Source organism: Acomys russatus, chromosome 17 (genome assembly GCF_903995435.1).
Source record: "Acomys russatus chromosome 17, mAcoRus1.1, whole genome shotgun sequence".
NCBI lineage: Eukaryota > Metazoa > Chordata > Mammalia > Rodentia > Muridae > Acomys > Acomys russatus.
In genome coordinates this window covers 56,401,029-56,417,776 of record NC_067153.1, presented here as the reverse complement: position 1 = coordinate 56,417,776, position 16,748 = coordinate 56,401,029, and the positions used below count along the sequence as shown (strand labels likewise).

The following is a 16,748-nucleotide window of genomic DNA, read 5'->3' as shown; positions in this document are numbered from 1 at the left end:
AACTGCCTCAAACACTTTTTAATAATCACTTCTCACATGACTGCCATTGACTGTGTTGAGCACAGATAAATAAAAGAATAGAATAGAGTGCAATGTAATACATAGTAGGGCAAGAAATTTGATTTTTCTCTGTATACTTGGAAACAATGATAATGACCTAAAATTGTTAACAAAATGAAGGGCTGGACAGTAGTTCAGTGAAACAGTGTTTGCTTAGCATGTGAGACACCCTGGTTTAGACCCCCCAACACTGAAAAGAAAGAAGGAAAAATGATCTGAACTTCAACAATGATACTAAATATGGCCTTGTGAAATATTCCAAAGCACTGCATAAATATTTATTTGGTACACTATTTAACTTTACAGAAATAATGCTTACAAAATGGTAATGCTTACAAAATAAGTACTATCAAATAAAATCTTTCTAATCCCTGCATAGATGAGCATTTCTCATAGTGCAAGCTGGCCACAAAGCTTGTATTTATCGTTGTTGTTGTCTGAGTTATAAATAAAATATATTTGATATAAATAAGGCTTTCATTTTCTGAGTTGTTGTTGATTTCAATTGTGTATTTGATTTGAGCTGGTATAAACGGCTAGACTTTCTTCCAATAAGTGCCATATTTTTTTTAACCTCTCCAGCCTAAAGACTATTGATTTTATTGTTGATATTTTAAAAATTAATTTATTCAGATTACATTTTAATTGTTATCCCCTCATTTATATGTTCCTGTTCCTCCCTCCCTCCCTCTCTCTTTCACCCTTTCCCCACCCCCTAGGTTTGTGACTGAGGGGGACTTCCTCCCCCACCATATAGTCACAGCCTATCAAGTCTCATCCTGGTAGCTTGCTTATCCTTTCTCTGAGTGCCAACAGGCCTCCCCACTGAGGAGAAGTGGTCAAATATGGGGCACCAGAGTTCATGTCAGAGTCAGTCCCTGCTTCCCACACAACTGTGGAGAATGTGCTGTCCATTGTAAGTGCCATATTTGAAGCCAATGAAATCCAAATCTAACTTGGTGGGCAATCTAGAGTAAATCCCTTAGTTGTTCTTATAGTTCTTATGATATGGGCTATGAATACATTAAATTAGGTAACTTTTCTAAGGTTTGTTAGGCCTGAGACATCAGAGAAATTCTGTAAATGTCACCTCGGAAAATCAATGTGAGGGAAAAGCTTGGTTAAACAGCATTTGAGTTTATTTCATTTGTGAGATTTTTACCAGTAGGAAAAGATGAACAAGGGATAACAGAAATGTCACATAAACAGACTAATGTAATAAAAAATATTTTGAATTTAGAAAGACAAACATAGCAACTTATATACTATATGAAAATAAGCATTTATTTTTTCATAAAACAAGAGAAGTAGTACTGTTTATTATCAACAATTTTACCAAGCTTTGAATCCTATGGTCTACAATCTTTGGTATCGCAAGCTATGCCCATGGGTTCCATATGTTATGAATTATCAACCCTTGGAACCCATGAACTACAATAACTGGTGTGTCAGCTATGGGTTCATATTTTTGTAAATTTTTTATTACTTATTTATGAATTAAACATTTTTATTTTTTACATATCATTTATATTATTACATATATACAATAAACTACCTATAACATGAAGAACCATGACACAATCAAGAATCATGTAAATGTTACCTTCTTAGTGTTTTGGCTATTTGTATTTGACAGCCTGGAAGAAAACATCTTTCTTATCTTGGTGGGTCTGAAATTCTGAGTGTAGATCCATCTCTATCTCATCTTGTCATTATCAACTTAAAACATCTATCTAGACCTAAAACCTTCTTAACCTCTAAACAACTAAGCTTCATTGTAAAACTAAGCTACATGGTCTTCAACTCCATCAGAGACTTGAGAAGGGATAAGGTATGGTACTTAGATAAGGCTTTCAAAAACTTCAGAGACATGCAGAATATGGCATTTGAAAATGTTTTTATTATTTTAAAGATTCACTGACAATGAGACAGGTTAACTCCTGGCAATACCCAGCCTACCTCAAAGAGGATGATGAGCATCAAAGAACCTCCTTCTGGAGATGGCTTCAAATGTGGCAAACAAGCCACTAGGTAAAATGTCCTCATTTCTACCACAGACAGAATTCTACCCAATAAAGGGCAAGCTTGGATGCAGGCAGAGATGACTGCCAAATTCTGCCAAGACAGGGCAAGCAAGTCCTCAATAGTTCCTACCTCACAAATAGTTTCTGTCAGATATATTGGGCCAGAAGGCTGAGGAAGGTGTTCCAACATTATAGAGAGTTATGGGTTCATATTTTATGAGGGTAACTAACCACTTTCTGACTGGATTTAAGAGGAAATGCAGGCTCACTACTGTAAATCTGGCCCCAAACATATTGTTGGGGGAGCTCACAGGCCTCAGGACCAAGATTCTGGTGAGAGGACAGAGTCAGGCACCCTCTAAACTTATCTCTCTACACTGATAGGTTGATGTAGGTCTCAGCTCCTGATAAGAGAAGTTTCTTCCTGCAGTGGACAGTGCTTACTGCAGAAGCTCTCAAGCGGTCAAAGTACAGTGAACAAGTGTCTGTAGAGTTCTCAGCTACACATGGGAGACCTGTATTACTTCACCCCCAAGGCTGAGGGCCATTGTGGAAAAGGGGGCGGAAAGATTAAGGGAGCCAGGCAGGGGCAGGACAGGACCGCACCCATAAACTCTCAGCAGCTGAGGTCGCCTGCATAACACCTGTGCAAGATCAAGCCAATCAGCATTCCAGCCTGCAGTGGGAGGGGACTTGTGAGCACACACCAGCTATGGACAGGCAATCACTTCCGGGGGAGAGGAGTCAGTTTTCTACAAGGGTGAGTTTCATTGTAGGCTAACCACACTCCTGGATGGTTCTATGCCCAAGAGAACACAGATGCAAGCTGGACTCCTCAGGAGGTTATTAAGATAATAGGGCACAAAATTGTGAAAGCATAAGCAAGTTGGGAGTGGATCTGGGAGGAGTTGGGGGGAGCAGTGAGGGTGAGTATATTGTGTGACATTCTCAAAGAATTAATTAAAATATATTAAAAAGGTTATAGTGACACAGACAGCACACGTACCTTTCCATTAACAGTATTGCCAACATGTTAGAGATGTTGAAAAAGAAATGTTCCATTACAAGTACTGCTTTGAAAGTTCAATGATGGATATGAGGTCTCTCTCAGCAGCCAGGTAGCCATTTAAGTGGTATGGTTCTGGTTTTTAGTTCTTTGTAATGTGGAGAGGCCTGGCTCCAAATGCCAAGTTGCGTTTAGAGCCGCATGCCATTAAAGTGCCAAGTGCCCAAACTGTACTATGATAAAGGTAAAGGTTGGATATCCAAGTGCGGCTAAAGGCTTTTGCTCTCTTTAAGACCACCACATTCTTACCTCGGCAGAAAACTTACTACACTCTATAATTCTCTGATGGATGAAATGGCACTTGTGAGGATGGGGGAAGAAAAAAAAAAAGGGAGTGACTAATGGTGATTTACACCATCACTCAGCTGGTAATTTCACTGTCACATATAAGTTTAAGCTCTCTCTTTAAAACTGTTCTGCCATATTTGCTGCCAACAATAGACAATGATGCCCACGATATGAAAGGAAGGGTCATACCGTCAGAGGGCAATTTCCATGGCAAAGAGCTCAGAGGGCGACCGGCCGACTATAAACCAAACCGAACGGCATTCATCTCATTGTATCCGCGAAGATTTACCTACTCTGTTTAATGGCCTTGGTTGGATTTCAAGCCAGGCTGCCCACTCCCTCCCGCTTTGTTTTCATTCTGCTAACAGAAGTCATTGCAGAGCCTGCGAGTCAAACAGGTGAATTCACGACACAAGAAGCAGTGTTGAAAAGAAGCTTATTTTTCTCTCCCTGCCAAAGGACCCTGCCACGCAGATGAATTCTGAGCTACACTTATTGTTGAAAAGGGTAACAGGCACAGAGGGCTTTATTCACACTGCGGAGAGACCGGCCCCAGAAACGGGCAGATGTTTTTGTAGCTCGTGACATTTATATACGTTTTGGGGAGAGCCCTTTGTGCAAATTTAAGCACAAAGCCAAACACTGAGATGGGCAACAGGGAATCACAACGTGGGACCGGAGCTCTGGGAACCCCAATGGTCTCACTGAGTTTCCGCAAGCGATTGGTGCAGCCTTACAGAAGTCTTCCAGCTCAGTACCACCCCCCCCCCCCGAGTCCCAGAGTCACTCAACACACAGGGACCCTCCAAACTGAGCCCCATCACAACCTCCGTTGGTAACATTAGCCCATGGCTGGTTATTTTGCATTGGAAGCCTCAAAGAACCTCGCAGCGTGAGCAGCAGAGGCCCCCGTCTGCCACTTGTCATTTCATCGTAAGAATTAACTCCTTGCACCTATCACCTGTCGATGCGCGTGGGATCTGGCCAGACCTTGGGACGTCGAGCTGCAGCAACCTGGGAGGTCGCGGTGCGCGCGCCCGCGGGGTTGCGCTGGCCTGGCCTCCCGCTGATTGGTCGGGCCCGGCCGGGGGGCGGGCTCTCCGCCGCCCCGCGCGCCCCGCTACTTTGGCTCGGTTCCCGCTGGGTCGGGCGGCGAGCGCTTCCCAGGGTGGCGCGGGAGCGCGGGGCGCGGGCCTGCGAGAACCAGGCGGGCAGCGCGCGATGAGGCAGCGGCGCCGGGAGCGGGGATCCGCGGAGGAGCGAGGCCGGCTGGTCTGCAGTCCCGTGTGCTCTAGAGGCTGCTGAGACGCCGCGGAGAACGGCTAGAGCGCGGAGGAGGGCAGCGGAGCGCGGGGAGCCGGCGGCGCCGGCGGCCTCCCTGTCGGAATCCCCCCCTCCCCGTGTGCAGCCATGCGGGTGGCCAAGTGGTTGACCGGGCTGCTCTGCCCGTTCTCGCTCCTTCTCACTGGATCTTGGGAAGTTCGTTTCCACCCACGACAGGGTAAGGTCGCAGGGATGGGTGCGAGTGGGTGGTGCGGGCTCGCGGAGACCTCAGGCCGGCCAGTTCCGAGCATCCCCGGAGGCTTCCCTGGATGTCGTGGAATCCTGTGCGTTGGGGACAGGTTTTCCTGACCATGTAGCGGGCACGGGTGGGACGCGGGGCAGCGTGCACCTGGAACACACCGGTTGCTGGAGGCAAGGAAGAGAAGAGGGGCTGGCATGGAGGTGGCTGCGTAGGGCGGTGGGTTGCACGGTCTGTGTGGGGCACATAGGAGCTGTGGGAAACGTGGTCACAGAGCCCACGTGTGTGCGTGTGCATCTGTCGCGCCCCTGGGACTGACCACGATTGGGGACCTTGAGTGGAGATGCTTGGTTCAAGAGTTTATGGGTTGGACAGCGTCGGGGCTTCATAGACTTTTCGCTGTGTTTTGCAGAAGCCCTGGTGAAGACTCTGGCCTCCTATGAAGTGGTGACTCCTGCGAGGGTCAATGAGTTCGGAGAAGTGTTCCCTCAGAACCGGCATTTCAGCCGGAAGAAACGTAGCTCCGGGGTGCCTGAGCCTCCTCCGCTCAGGACCCACTACCGCATCCGCGCCTATGGGCAGCTCTTCCAGCTGAACCTGAGCGCAGACGCGGCCTTCCTGGCTGCAGGCTACACCGAAGTGCACTTGGGGACCCCGGCGCACGGGCCAGGCAGAGGCAGTGCAGAGCCCCCAGACCTACGCCACTGCTTCTACCGTGGTCAGGTCAACGAGAGAGAGGACCACACCGCAGTCTTCAGTCTCTGTGGGGGACTGGTAAGCCTGATTGTGTGTCTCCCTATGGGTTTTCTCTGGATCCAATCCAGGGCTGCCTGGGGGTGGGGACGGTGGTTCCTAGTAGGTTCCTCTGAGAAATCCAGAGGGATCCACCAGAGAGGAACCCAGGCCATAGGCTGAGAGAGCATTTTTCATCCACTTGTCTAGCGGCGATTATGAGTGGCCTCTGGGTCCTGCTTCTACAATCTCAGGGCAGGCTCTTTTCACTCAGGGGCATCACGACTGGGCAGGGTTGACGCCCAATCCTCTGACTTACTTAAATTTAGTAAATGAATCGGAAATTAGACTAGTGGAAGGAAAATTATTGAATATACACAAATTAAAAAACTGACAAGATTTGAAAAGAAGTGTGTTTTGTTTCTTTCTGGTACTGGGATGTTCACTGACAATCTGAGGCTTAGAAGAGGGAGAAGATAGAAGCTGATGCCTACTGGTCTAGGAAAGGTATAAAAATATCCGCAAATATAATTACTAGTATGGGAGAACTAGAAATGACAATAGTGAAAGAGAGGGAGTTTTTAGAACTTTACTGAAGAGAGAGAAAATGAAATCCTGTATCACACCCATGTCAGTATAGTCATTTTAAATGTGCAACGTCACACATGTTAAAATGGAAGCCAGCTAACTAAACCATCAAAATACTACCAGGCTAATTTGTGACGTGTTAATGCATACTTGAATATGAATGTCTGAAATAATGCAATCTAGCAGAGTCTGTACACTGCTTTACACTGTTTGCCAAGTTAAACCATCGCTATGTGAGTGCTACTGTGACATGAGAGCATCATTTTATTACGGACAAAGCTACCCTGTTCCTGGTGGTGCAGCCACAGCTGAAGGAAAGAACTTGGCCACAGGTTTCTCATGATCACAAGTTTTGTTTAATAGAAATGAATTGACCATACTTTCCGGAAGGTGTTCAGATAATTACACCAAATCCTCACTGTTTTTATTTGAGTTAAGCACTGGTAGGAATACAAATTGTAATGACACTTACTTTCAAGTTGATCTGAGGTGTCCTGGAAGTGAGCATGGTTAATAATGGCGCTGGCTAGCATTTATGGCAAGGTGACTTGACACAGGTGTACATCATTCTGCAAGAAGGAACCTCAATTGAGAAATTACTTCCACCAGGTTGCCCTGGGGAAGCCAATGGTGCCTTTCCTAACTAGTGATTGATATGGGAGGCCTCAGCCTGCAGCCCCCAGCCCCCAGCTCCCAGCCCTCAGCCCCCAGTCCCCAGCCTCCAGCCCTCAGCCTCCAGCCCCCAGCCTCCAGACCCCTGCCCCCAGCCCCCAGCCTCCAGACCCCTGCCCCCGCCCCCAGCCCCCAGCCCCCAACCCCCAGCCCCCAGCCCTGTTGCTGCTGGTGCCACCCTGGGCCTGGTGGGCCTGGGTGGTATAAGAAGGCAGGTCGAGAAATCCATGAGCAAGTAAGTGGGTAGCACTCCTCTATGGGTTTTGTATCAGTGTCTACTTACAGGGTCCTGCCTTGAGTTCCTGCCCTAACTTCATGGTGATGGGCTACAAGCTGTAAGATGTAATAAACCCTTTCTTTTCCCAGGCTGCTTTGGTCATGGCGCTTATCACAGCATTAAAACTCTAAGTCACCTTTTGCTCCTTTTCAAGCTATAATCTTTTCTATTTGTTTCTGGTTTGTTTGGGACCAGGTTTCTCTATGTAGCCTTGGCTGTCCTGGAACTCCCTTTGTAGACCAGGCTGTCCTTGAACTCAGAGATTCACCTGCCTCTGCCTCCTGAGTGTTGGGATTAAAGGCGTGCACCAGAACTAGCTGTTTTTTACCCAAGACATGTCCAATAATTTTCTTCCTTTCTGCTATAGATAAATGTAAAATATTTATGTCACCAGTATGGCAGAAATACCAGTAATACACGGAAATTTGTACTTCAAGGAAAATTACTCCATTTTTTAAAAGAGGCTTAAAAATAAGGCTTAACTTGTCAGGAAAGTCAAATTAATATTGTCAAAATTATTTCTTTATGAACATTTGTTCAAACTTATACCCCAGCAGTCTTATTGATTCCATCTAGTTGCTAGTGTTCAATTAACCCAAGGCATTTAAAGTATTTTTTTCAATTTCTGTATTACTAATTTTTAACACTCTTACAGGTCTTTGTGTTTACATGGTTTATCCCCTTTTTACTATATCGCAGGACGTGTGTGTGTGTGTGTGTGTGTGTGTGTGTTCTTTGAATGTTCCTTTTTTTTTTTTTTTTTTTTTTTTGGTTTGGTTTTTATTTCCCATAAGTATTTATCCAAATATTCAAGGATTTTAAAATAATGATTTATATGTTCCCAAACTATATAGTAAATAGGAAAGTAGAACATTATAAAGTATTTATGTGTAGTGTGGTAATGGCCTATGAAACCTATTAATCCGTTGATAGACTGCTACAGAATTACATCCATCAGGATATGAACCCCCATATTTATTTCTAAACTTACTTTACACAGTGATATTATTTATGGTCTCATAATGTTGATAAGTGACCCAGGATATTTAGTAAGTTGGAATATTATTCCTAGGATGTATGTGACAGGATGTAACACATAATATATTCAAAGACAACAATCCCTTGCAGCTCCAATTAATGCCTTTTTCACATTGCTTAGTGGACTTTATTCTTCCAAAGACTCTCAGAGACAAACTTGAACACCTAGAAGTTAGCTGCGTTATTTTTTATGGTACTAGAAGCAGTGAGGGTTTTTTTTTTTTTTTTTTTTTTTTTTTTTGGTTTGAAACAAAACAAAACAAAAACAGTTTTCTGATTATATAAACCTGATGCTGTGCTTGTCTTTTCATAGAGTAGCTTCTGTGGCCATGTGGGTTATGTTGGGATTGTACCGTATTCTCTAGAATAGCTTCTGTGGCCATGTGGATTATGTTGGGATTGTACCGTATTCTCTAGAGTAGCTTTTGTGGCCATGTGAATTACGTTAGGGTTTCTCATAGGATTAGAGATCCAGCCTAACATGTGGCACTCAGTAAAGACTCCTGAGCTGCTTCTGTCGACCGCTAACAGGTTGTCCAAATATAGACACTGTCTATAATTAGCTGCACTGCTTTGACTCTATCCTAAAAAGTAAATTAGTTTTATCATTTTCTAAACTTCCTGTTTAGAGTACTAATGTGATCCCATATGTCCTTCTATGGTTGCTTACTTTATCAATTCATTTATGAGGACAAACTGCAGGAGTGGATTCTCTCCTTCCATCATGTGGGTTCTGGGGCATCAAACTTACATCTCCAAGCTTGGTAGCAGGCGCCTTTAGCTACTGTGCCATCTAGCCAGTCCCTCTGGGTCATTATTGTTTTACACAAATACTCAGTGATATGGGAGAATTTCTTGTGCCTTTACTTTTAACATTCTAGTGTGTATTTGTCCACATTCTTCAAGAAGCAAATATCAAAATGTGATTTGGTTTATGGGAAGTACCTGTATCATCAGAGAAGCCAAGGAAGAAATGGGGAGTTCACTGTAAACTTGGACCAAATAGAGAATACCAGGATCCTGGGTGGGCTTATTTAGCCTGTTGGGCAGTTCAGGAGGCTTCTGGTGAGGCACTCATGGCTGGGATATGAGTCCTGTGCTTGCGCTTGGCTTAGAACCCCAGTGTTGTGGAGGCAGAGACAGGTGGGTCCCTGGCCAGCCAGCTTAGACTCCTTGGTGAGCTCCAGGGAGGGACCCTGCCTCACAAAGCGAAGGAATGGCGCATGAGGTATTATGATATCTGTGTTTATGCTTTGACCTCCATGCACATGAGCATGCATCTGGATGTGACATAAAAAGGTTCAATGTATACCTGGTTAGTTATGCCAGCATTGTCAAGGCCAGCAGCACATAGAAACAGTGCATATATACATGCTTAATGAATATATGTCATCAGGCGTCCTTAAGCAAGGGATATAAACATATTTGTGAACTTTTAGGGGATGGATGAATAGGGAAAATATAGCATAGAGTTATTCTGATAAAGTCTTTCTATGCTTGGTGGTATTGAGTGTGTTAACTAAGATATATTCACATACTAGGTGAATCATTTATTTTGATAGTAAGAGCATGGAGCAGGTCAGCCGGTTCATGTCTATCTCAGCCCAAAATGGGCATAGCCATTCCCATATATTTATGAGAAGGTGCTTTTTGGCTTTTTCAAGATGGAAAATGACTAGAAATATTTGGCAGAGAGATTTCCAGAAGGAACAAGGAGCATAGATATTGGTGATCAGCAGCCTACCACAGACCGTCCTTCTGTCCAGCAAATACCACGTTTCTCTCCTATTTCATTTTATCAGTCATACCCTGTCAACGAATGTTCACAGGGGCACTATCTCTTGACTCAAAGAACAAAGTCAGAGTGTACTGTCCTGTTTTTTCCATAAGGTCCAGGTTGAGGTCTGTTGGGCTTGGAAGTATGAATGAGCCTCATGTTCTCATGGCCCATACACATGGTGAGCTGTGTGGTTGTTACCCCAGCCTTAACTTCCCACAGGAAGAGAGGATGCTTTGTACTTGGTAATCTGCAGGGCTTTTGTTCCTTCTATGGAAGAACTATAGAGATGCTATGCTGGCTTCAAGGGTGTTTCCTATTGCTTTCCATGATTAATTTTTCTAGGAAGTCCATAAGTTATGAGGGTACCAGTCTGCCTTTTGGAAGGCATGTGGTTTCTGCTCCATGGCCACATGGAATTGAGGGAGGATGCTGGCTTGTGTTAGAGTGTGCACATGTGTGCATGCCTGTGTGAGTGTGTGTGTGTGTGTGTGTGTGTGTGTGTGTGTGTGTGTGTGTGTGTGTGGTTGCTTTTGGAATGCTGAGTTAAATTAAGGCCCTTGTAGGTTATTTTTACAATGAAAACAGCCAGAATCACTTTTAGTTCAGACTCATGTGTCCTTTGATTATAAATCACCCCAAAGTTTGGTTGGCTTCTGACAATTCAGATTTTGATAATTGCTTTACATGTTTTCCTACGTCCATTACCAAAGTTTTAAAAGCACGTGTGGTTAACTTGTGACTGCCAAGAGTCTATAACATGTTGGATCCTTACAATAGTGGTAAAATGAATAAAACCTCAGCTTCATTAAATAATTAAGAGAGAATGGCAAGGTGTAATGATAGCTTTGGTAGAGGAAAAATGGGGCAAACAACAGATAAGAAAGAGAGGCAGCTTTGCACAGGTAGCTGAAGGGAATCATATGTCAAAATAAAGAAGCATGCTATAGATAATAGGACATCCAACATATCTGTGTGCATTCATTATTATTTATTTGTTTATTAGAATATATTCTGATTTGCTGTTTTATAACATTTCTGTGATATATGATAAATATATCTTGTCGTACCTTTGTAAAGCATCTCTTAATACTTTGCCGTAGCTTTAATTTCTCATTATTGTGATGATTCTAGGTTTTATATTTTCACCAGAGTTTTGGGGGGGGGTATTGAGAGAGGCCTTTGTGGCCACAAGAATATGGCTATTTCCCCAATGGGTCATTAGATACCTGAGAGAGAGAGAGAGAGAGAGAGAGAGAGAGAGAGAGAGAGAGAGAGAGAGAGAGAGAGAGAGAGAGGAGCTGTAGAAATTCTCTTTCTAAGTCTGCTGGGACACATAGTCCAAGTCCTTCGACCATTTACATCCTAGGTTAGATCGGCTCCGAGTTTTGTTTCTGTTTAGTCCTGATGGGCTAGGACTTGGTCAAGGGCCAGTTTGAGGAATTATCAGCCGTGCATTTCCTTTTCATCACATCCCTCCACGTTTACACTGGAAACCTGGAGCTGCCCGCATGGCGCAGCAGGTAGAGAGAGTGCTGTCGGAATGGAGGAGTTACCTTTAAGGAGCTGCATGCCACTGAGTTTCTGCTGTTTGCTTCTGGAGTCAGTTCTTATATTTTCCTTGTCAGTGGTTCATTCACACGTCCAATGTGTGTCTGTGTGTTGTACATTTTCCTAAGCATGGCTGGATTGTATGGGGACTGCCATCGAAACTGTTGTACATTGAACAGGTGTCAGGCATCTAATCAGCAGACAAAGATAAATCTCAGAGCTTAGCTGTGATCTCTTAGTTTACAGCATTTATACTTTGTTCATGTTGAGAAGAGTGGAGATACATATATACATATATATATATATATAAAATGAATGTTTGTAGTAGAATATTTATATACTGCCTTAAATGTATTCTATTTTCATCGTAGCCACTGAGCTTTGGTTTATGAATCATTGGAGCACATACTAATTATGAAGTTGGATAAGCAAAACTATTTATAACTTTATTAAAGATAATGGACCCGAGTGAGAGATATGAAATAGCACGCCTAAGTTTCCATAAGTGCAAACCTAGGATGCATGGCTAGGTTTCTCTCTCTCTCTCTCTCTCTCTCTCTCTCTCTCTCTATATATATATATATATATATATATATATATATATATATATATATATATATATATATATATATATATATGGGCTTTGTGATTAGAGATCAAAAAACCTTTCAGTTCAGCAGCTCCTTATTTTCCAGTGTTCAGGTGGAGTGTGGTGACCTGTGCATATTTTGGGGAAAGATTTCAGTAGATTTATCCTTTGTACTTGTTTTCTCTCTTTACAAAATTTGAGTACTCACTATTGGTTGTAGTAACAGTATGTGTTTTGGGCATGTATTTTGAAAAACATAAATGCCATAATGCTGAAATAGCATTCTGGAAATACAATTGTTAAAAGAAAAACAAAAAACAAAAAACAAAAAACTCTAAATACATAAAAATTATGTTCAGCAGAACAAATTGAAGCCAGTTATATTATCACCTATGGTCTCTCAGAACAGCTTGGCAGAGAGTAGACCTCTAGTAATCAGGAAACCCCTGCACAAGTGAAAACTAGTTTTGGAGTGTTTGCTAGTCAGTGAAATAAGGCACAACCTCACTGGCTTCCTTCTGGATCTGTATGTAGCGTTCATCTGAAGATAGACAGGACGCTAAAAATATGCATGAGCTAAATGGGAGTCTATGAACCACCTGTTTTGTCAAGTCCTCAAATTCCTTACCAGGTTCCTTTCCAAGTTTTTTTTTTTTTTTTTTTTTTTTTTTTTTTTTTTTTTTTTTTTTTTTTTTTGAATTAATAGCTTCCTTGGGAGCCTTTGGCATAACCTTAGTGTTTTTTATTATTTAAACAGGAGGTCCCTTCCATTGGGATGGACCATAGAAAATCTGATGGAAGTTAACAGTCCTTGCTTGATAAATAAAAATGAAAATCAGATTTGGAAACAAATTATTCACATAGTTTTGGGAGCTTGGTATTTCAAATCACACAGACTCCGAGGAAACCTCGTCCATTGCAGAGTCTGTTCCTGACCAGCAGGTCTGACAGAGTCTCAGCTTGAGGGGCTAATAGGCTCTGGCACAGCCATTTCTTCTCTTACGGGAGCACAGGTCAGATCTTGTGAGCTTTACTGAAACATTGAAATTGAAGTACCGTTTGATCAAGAGAAAACCAAACAGATGTATGATGGATATGGGAATGTTCTTGGGAACAGGGCATCATTCACAGTGATGTCATAGGTAGGTTTTAGCTAAGCCACAGGCCAGCTCATGTCTATTTGCATCTTTCTCCAAGTACCATCATATTTCTCCTCCTCAGCAGGCTTCTTTTTTAAAGGCAGAAAAGGATTTCCCATGAACCCATGTGCTCAGATATAAAAAACAATTTCTTTGTTACCTCTTAGAGGATGGGCAGAATTAGTTTTCTGGGAAGGTTGGAGATGCTGGAGTCTGGGTGTATAGTGAAAAGTAAGTTACTTATGGTTAGGCTTTCGAATTCCACATTTGTAGAATAAGTGAAATAGGAGGGCGAGACCATTAGAAAAGTGCTCAATAAATAAAAATCCTCTAGACCTTTGCCTTTTCCTAAAAATGTTATAGTCTCAGTCTTTTGGAGTCACCAACGCACTGAATTTCAATTATTTTACTTTGGCTGTGTTGGGGATCGAACCCATGCCCTTATGTTTGCTAAGCGTGCATTCTGTCTTTGAGCCATCTCCCTAGATCCTGGTGATTAGGTCATTGAAAATAGATGGTCTCTCCAAGCCATCGCCTACTTCCTACCTCCTCTTGGTACAGTGTCAGCCTCACTTCTCTATTACTTGAACTTTCTGAGCTCTTCCCAGATTCCCCAAGCTTTTCAGTCCCTATCTGAGGCACCCCCCCTAATTTACTTCAGGTACCTCATCATTCTTCCAGCTTCAGTCTGGCTGTCTCTACCTGGAATCTCTCTTTCCTTCCCACCCACTGTTCCCTGTCTTTGCATAGTATTATCCTCTCCCCCTTCTGGGGCATTTACTGTACTATTCCAAAATTTACGTACTGATTAAATTTTTATTTTTTGAGAATTTCCTACAGAAATGTTGTATTGGCATAACACTTCACTGTCTCCCCTCTAATTTGCCCCATGACTCCCCAACTCTGTCTCACATTCATGATCTCTTCTTTTCTAACTATTGTTGTTACATATATGTATATGTAACAATAATTGTTAAATAACATATATGTATCCCTTACTAAGTCCATTTAGTGTTGCTTGTATGTGCATGTGTTTTGGAGTTACAAGTAACTTGTACAAGTTATTGTGTTGTTTACTCTTTTCATTGCTGTAACAAAAATTCCTAATAGAAATGCTACTTAAGGAAGGAAAGCTTCATTGTGTCTTTCAGTTCAAGGGGATACAATCTACCATAGTAGGGAAGGCAGTGAGGCATTGTGTTGCAATCTGGAAGAACAGAGTGGGCAAGAAGTGAGGCTGAGTACAACACTTCAAAGTCTGTTCCTCATGACCCACATCCTTCAATAAGGCCTTGCCTTCTCAGGTTTCTAGGAGCTTCCAAAAACTATGTTACAAATTTGGAACCAAGTATTAAAACATACACATTCTGGGGACATTTTGCAATCAAACCATAACACTCTGCCCCTTGCCCAGAAGGATCATGGTCATCTTAAGATCCAAAATGTACCCATTTGAAATGTATCCTTCAAAGGTATATACAGTCCTTAACACCCCCAATGTACAGTTCAAAAGTTCAAACTCTCTTCTGAGACTCAAAAGAATCTTTTAGTTGCATCCCTTGAAAAGGAAAACAAAAAACAACAACAACAAAAAAAACCAAAACCAAAACCAAAACCAAAAACAAACATATAAAGGTTGTGTACTTTCAGTACACATTATCATAAAAGAAACATTCCCATTCTCAAAGGGACCAGAGAAGACCCAAATGCAACAGGGCAAACACCAAATACTGCAGCTTCATGTCTAGCATCTGGGGCTTGTGATTGAATCGTCTGGGCTCCAAAGAGCTTCGGAATTCCCATCATCCCAGCCTACAACCTACAACACACACAGCCACTCTTTTGAGTTGGCTCTACTCATGCCTCTAGCTTTCATTTGGCAGATATTTTATGATCCTGTTATCTTTTATGCACATGTGCTCAAATGCAGCTTTAGAGCTAACCTTCACAATGTCATTTTGTGGCTTCTGTACGGGGACTCAGACTCTGACGTGTATTGCCTGGTCTCAGTGGCCTTCAGGACCTTGGCACATACCTGTTGGACCCCTTTACTCTTGCTGCTTCTGTACCTGTAAAACCAGGACCTTATGGACAGTGCTACCAGTTCTATAGCCAAGCTGAGATGTAGTGTGACATTTGGGTCACAGTTGCATCAGCTTCTATGTGCTGATCCTACTGCAGTTGTTTTTGCAGAAAGCCTGCTGCAGTTGTTTCTGCAGCAGGGGACCCCTTCAGTGGCACCTTCAGTTAGGCTTTTCTGTGCAGGCTTTGATGGGTGAAGTAGGCGTGTGCAGAAGTGAGTGTAAAGTATCTAACCAATGGTCCTAAAGGCTTTAGCAATCCCAGCTTTTTTTTTTTTTTTTTTTTTTTTTGCTCCTTTCCCCACAAGACTGCACACTTTTCATCTCTGTTCTACTTGTTGTTCTCTTGGTATGACAGACCTGTGTTGCTATAAAGAAATAAAATCCCAACTCATTTGATTCACCAATGAAGACTCAGGAGCCAGATGCTGGGGTGAAAACCTGCTAGCCCAGACGAGCAGAGAAAGCACCCAGCTGATCTTCCTTTTCAGCTCATGTCCCAGAGGAAAAACCAAAAAGCCCAAAGCCAAAACCTTGCTAGCTCAGCTTACAGCTCAGGTGGAAAAGGTAAAGAACTAAAAGCCAAAGACCTTGCTAGCTCAAATCTCAAAAACCTGTTTCTTTTTATCCATACTGCCTTTATTTTTCATATTACTCCTTTTCTTTTCTTTTTTTTTTTTACTTTTACATATACATTTGTATTATTACACATATATAAATAAACTACAGACAGCAAGAAGGACCACCAAAATAGAAAAGATGTTTTCTCCTAGGTTGCCAAATACAAATAAGCAAGGCGCTATGAATATAACATTTATATAATTCCTAATTGTTTCATGGTCCATACTGTCTTAAATACCCTCCAACTCAAAGTCTCCTATTATTTAATCCCTGTCAGTTGGTTTCTTGCTCTGCCTCTTGGCCTAGGGTTAACTATTAAATCCTGTGTACAGAGAGCTCTTGGATTAAAGGTGTGTGCTAGGGCTGGCTGAACCACCTGTTTATAACAAGCAGAAAGTTCTTGGATTAAAAGTGTGTGTTAGGGCTCAACCACACCAAACAAGAAACAGGGTTTTAGAGCTCATAATCTCAGGTTCACAGTAGGATCAAATATCCTGCAACAGTCCTGGGTAAGCATCATGATGTTACCCTATTTCAAAGTTATAAAGTAGTTCTTTCAATTTCTCTTCCAGGATTTTTATGGTTTTGTTTTAGGAGTTTACACCATAAATTTGTTGGCATTTATTCTGTGTGATAGATTCAAATTCATCCCTTCTGGTTGTCTGTATACTTGATGCAACATCAGTAATTAAATAGTTCATCTTTCCCATTGGTTTAACATGC

General features: G+C 42.4%; 1 protein-coding gene across 1 annotated transcript in view; it reads left to right on the top strand.

Moving 5' to 3' along the window:
• The first annotated feature begins 4,661 nt into the window (after positions 1 to 4,661).
• Adamts20 (ADAM metallopeptidase with thrombospondin type 1 motif 20) overlaps positions 4,662 to 16,748 on the top strand; it is a 121,128-nt gene continuing 109,041 nt past the window's right edge. Inside the window, exons 1-2 of the mRNA XM_051160250.1 lie at positions 4,662 to 4,939; positions 5,373 to 5,734. Coding sequence (XP_051016207.1) covers positions 4,849 to 4,939; positions 5,373 to 5,734 — 453 coding nt within the window. The 5' untranslated portion in view covers positions 4,662 to 4,848. The remainder of the gene's footprint in view (positions 4,940 to 5,372; positions 5,735 to 16,748) is intronic.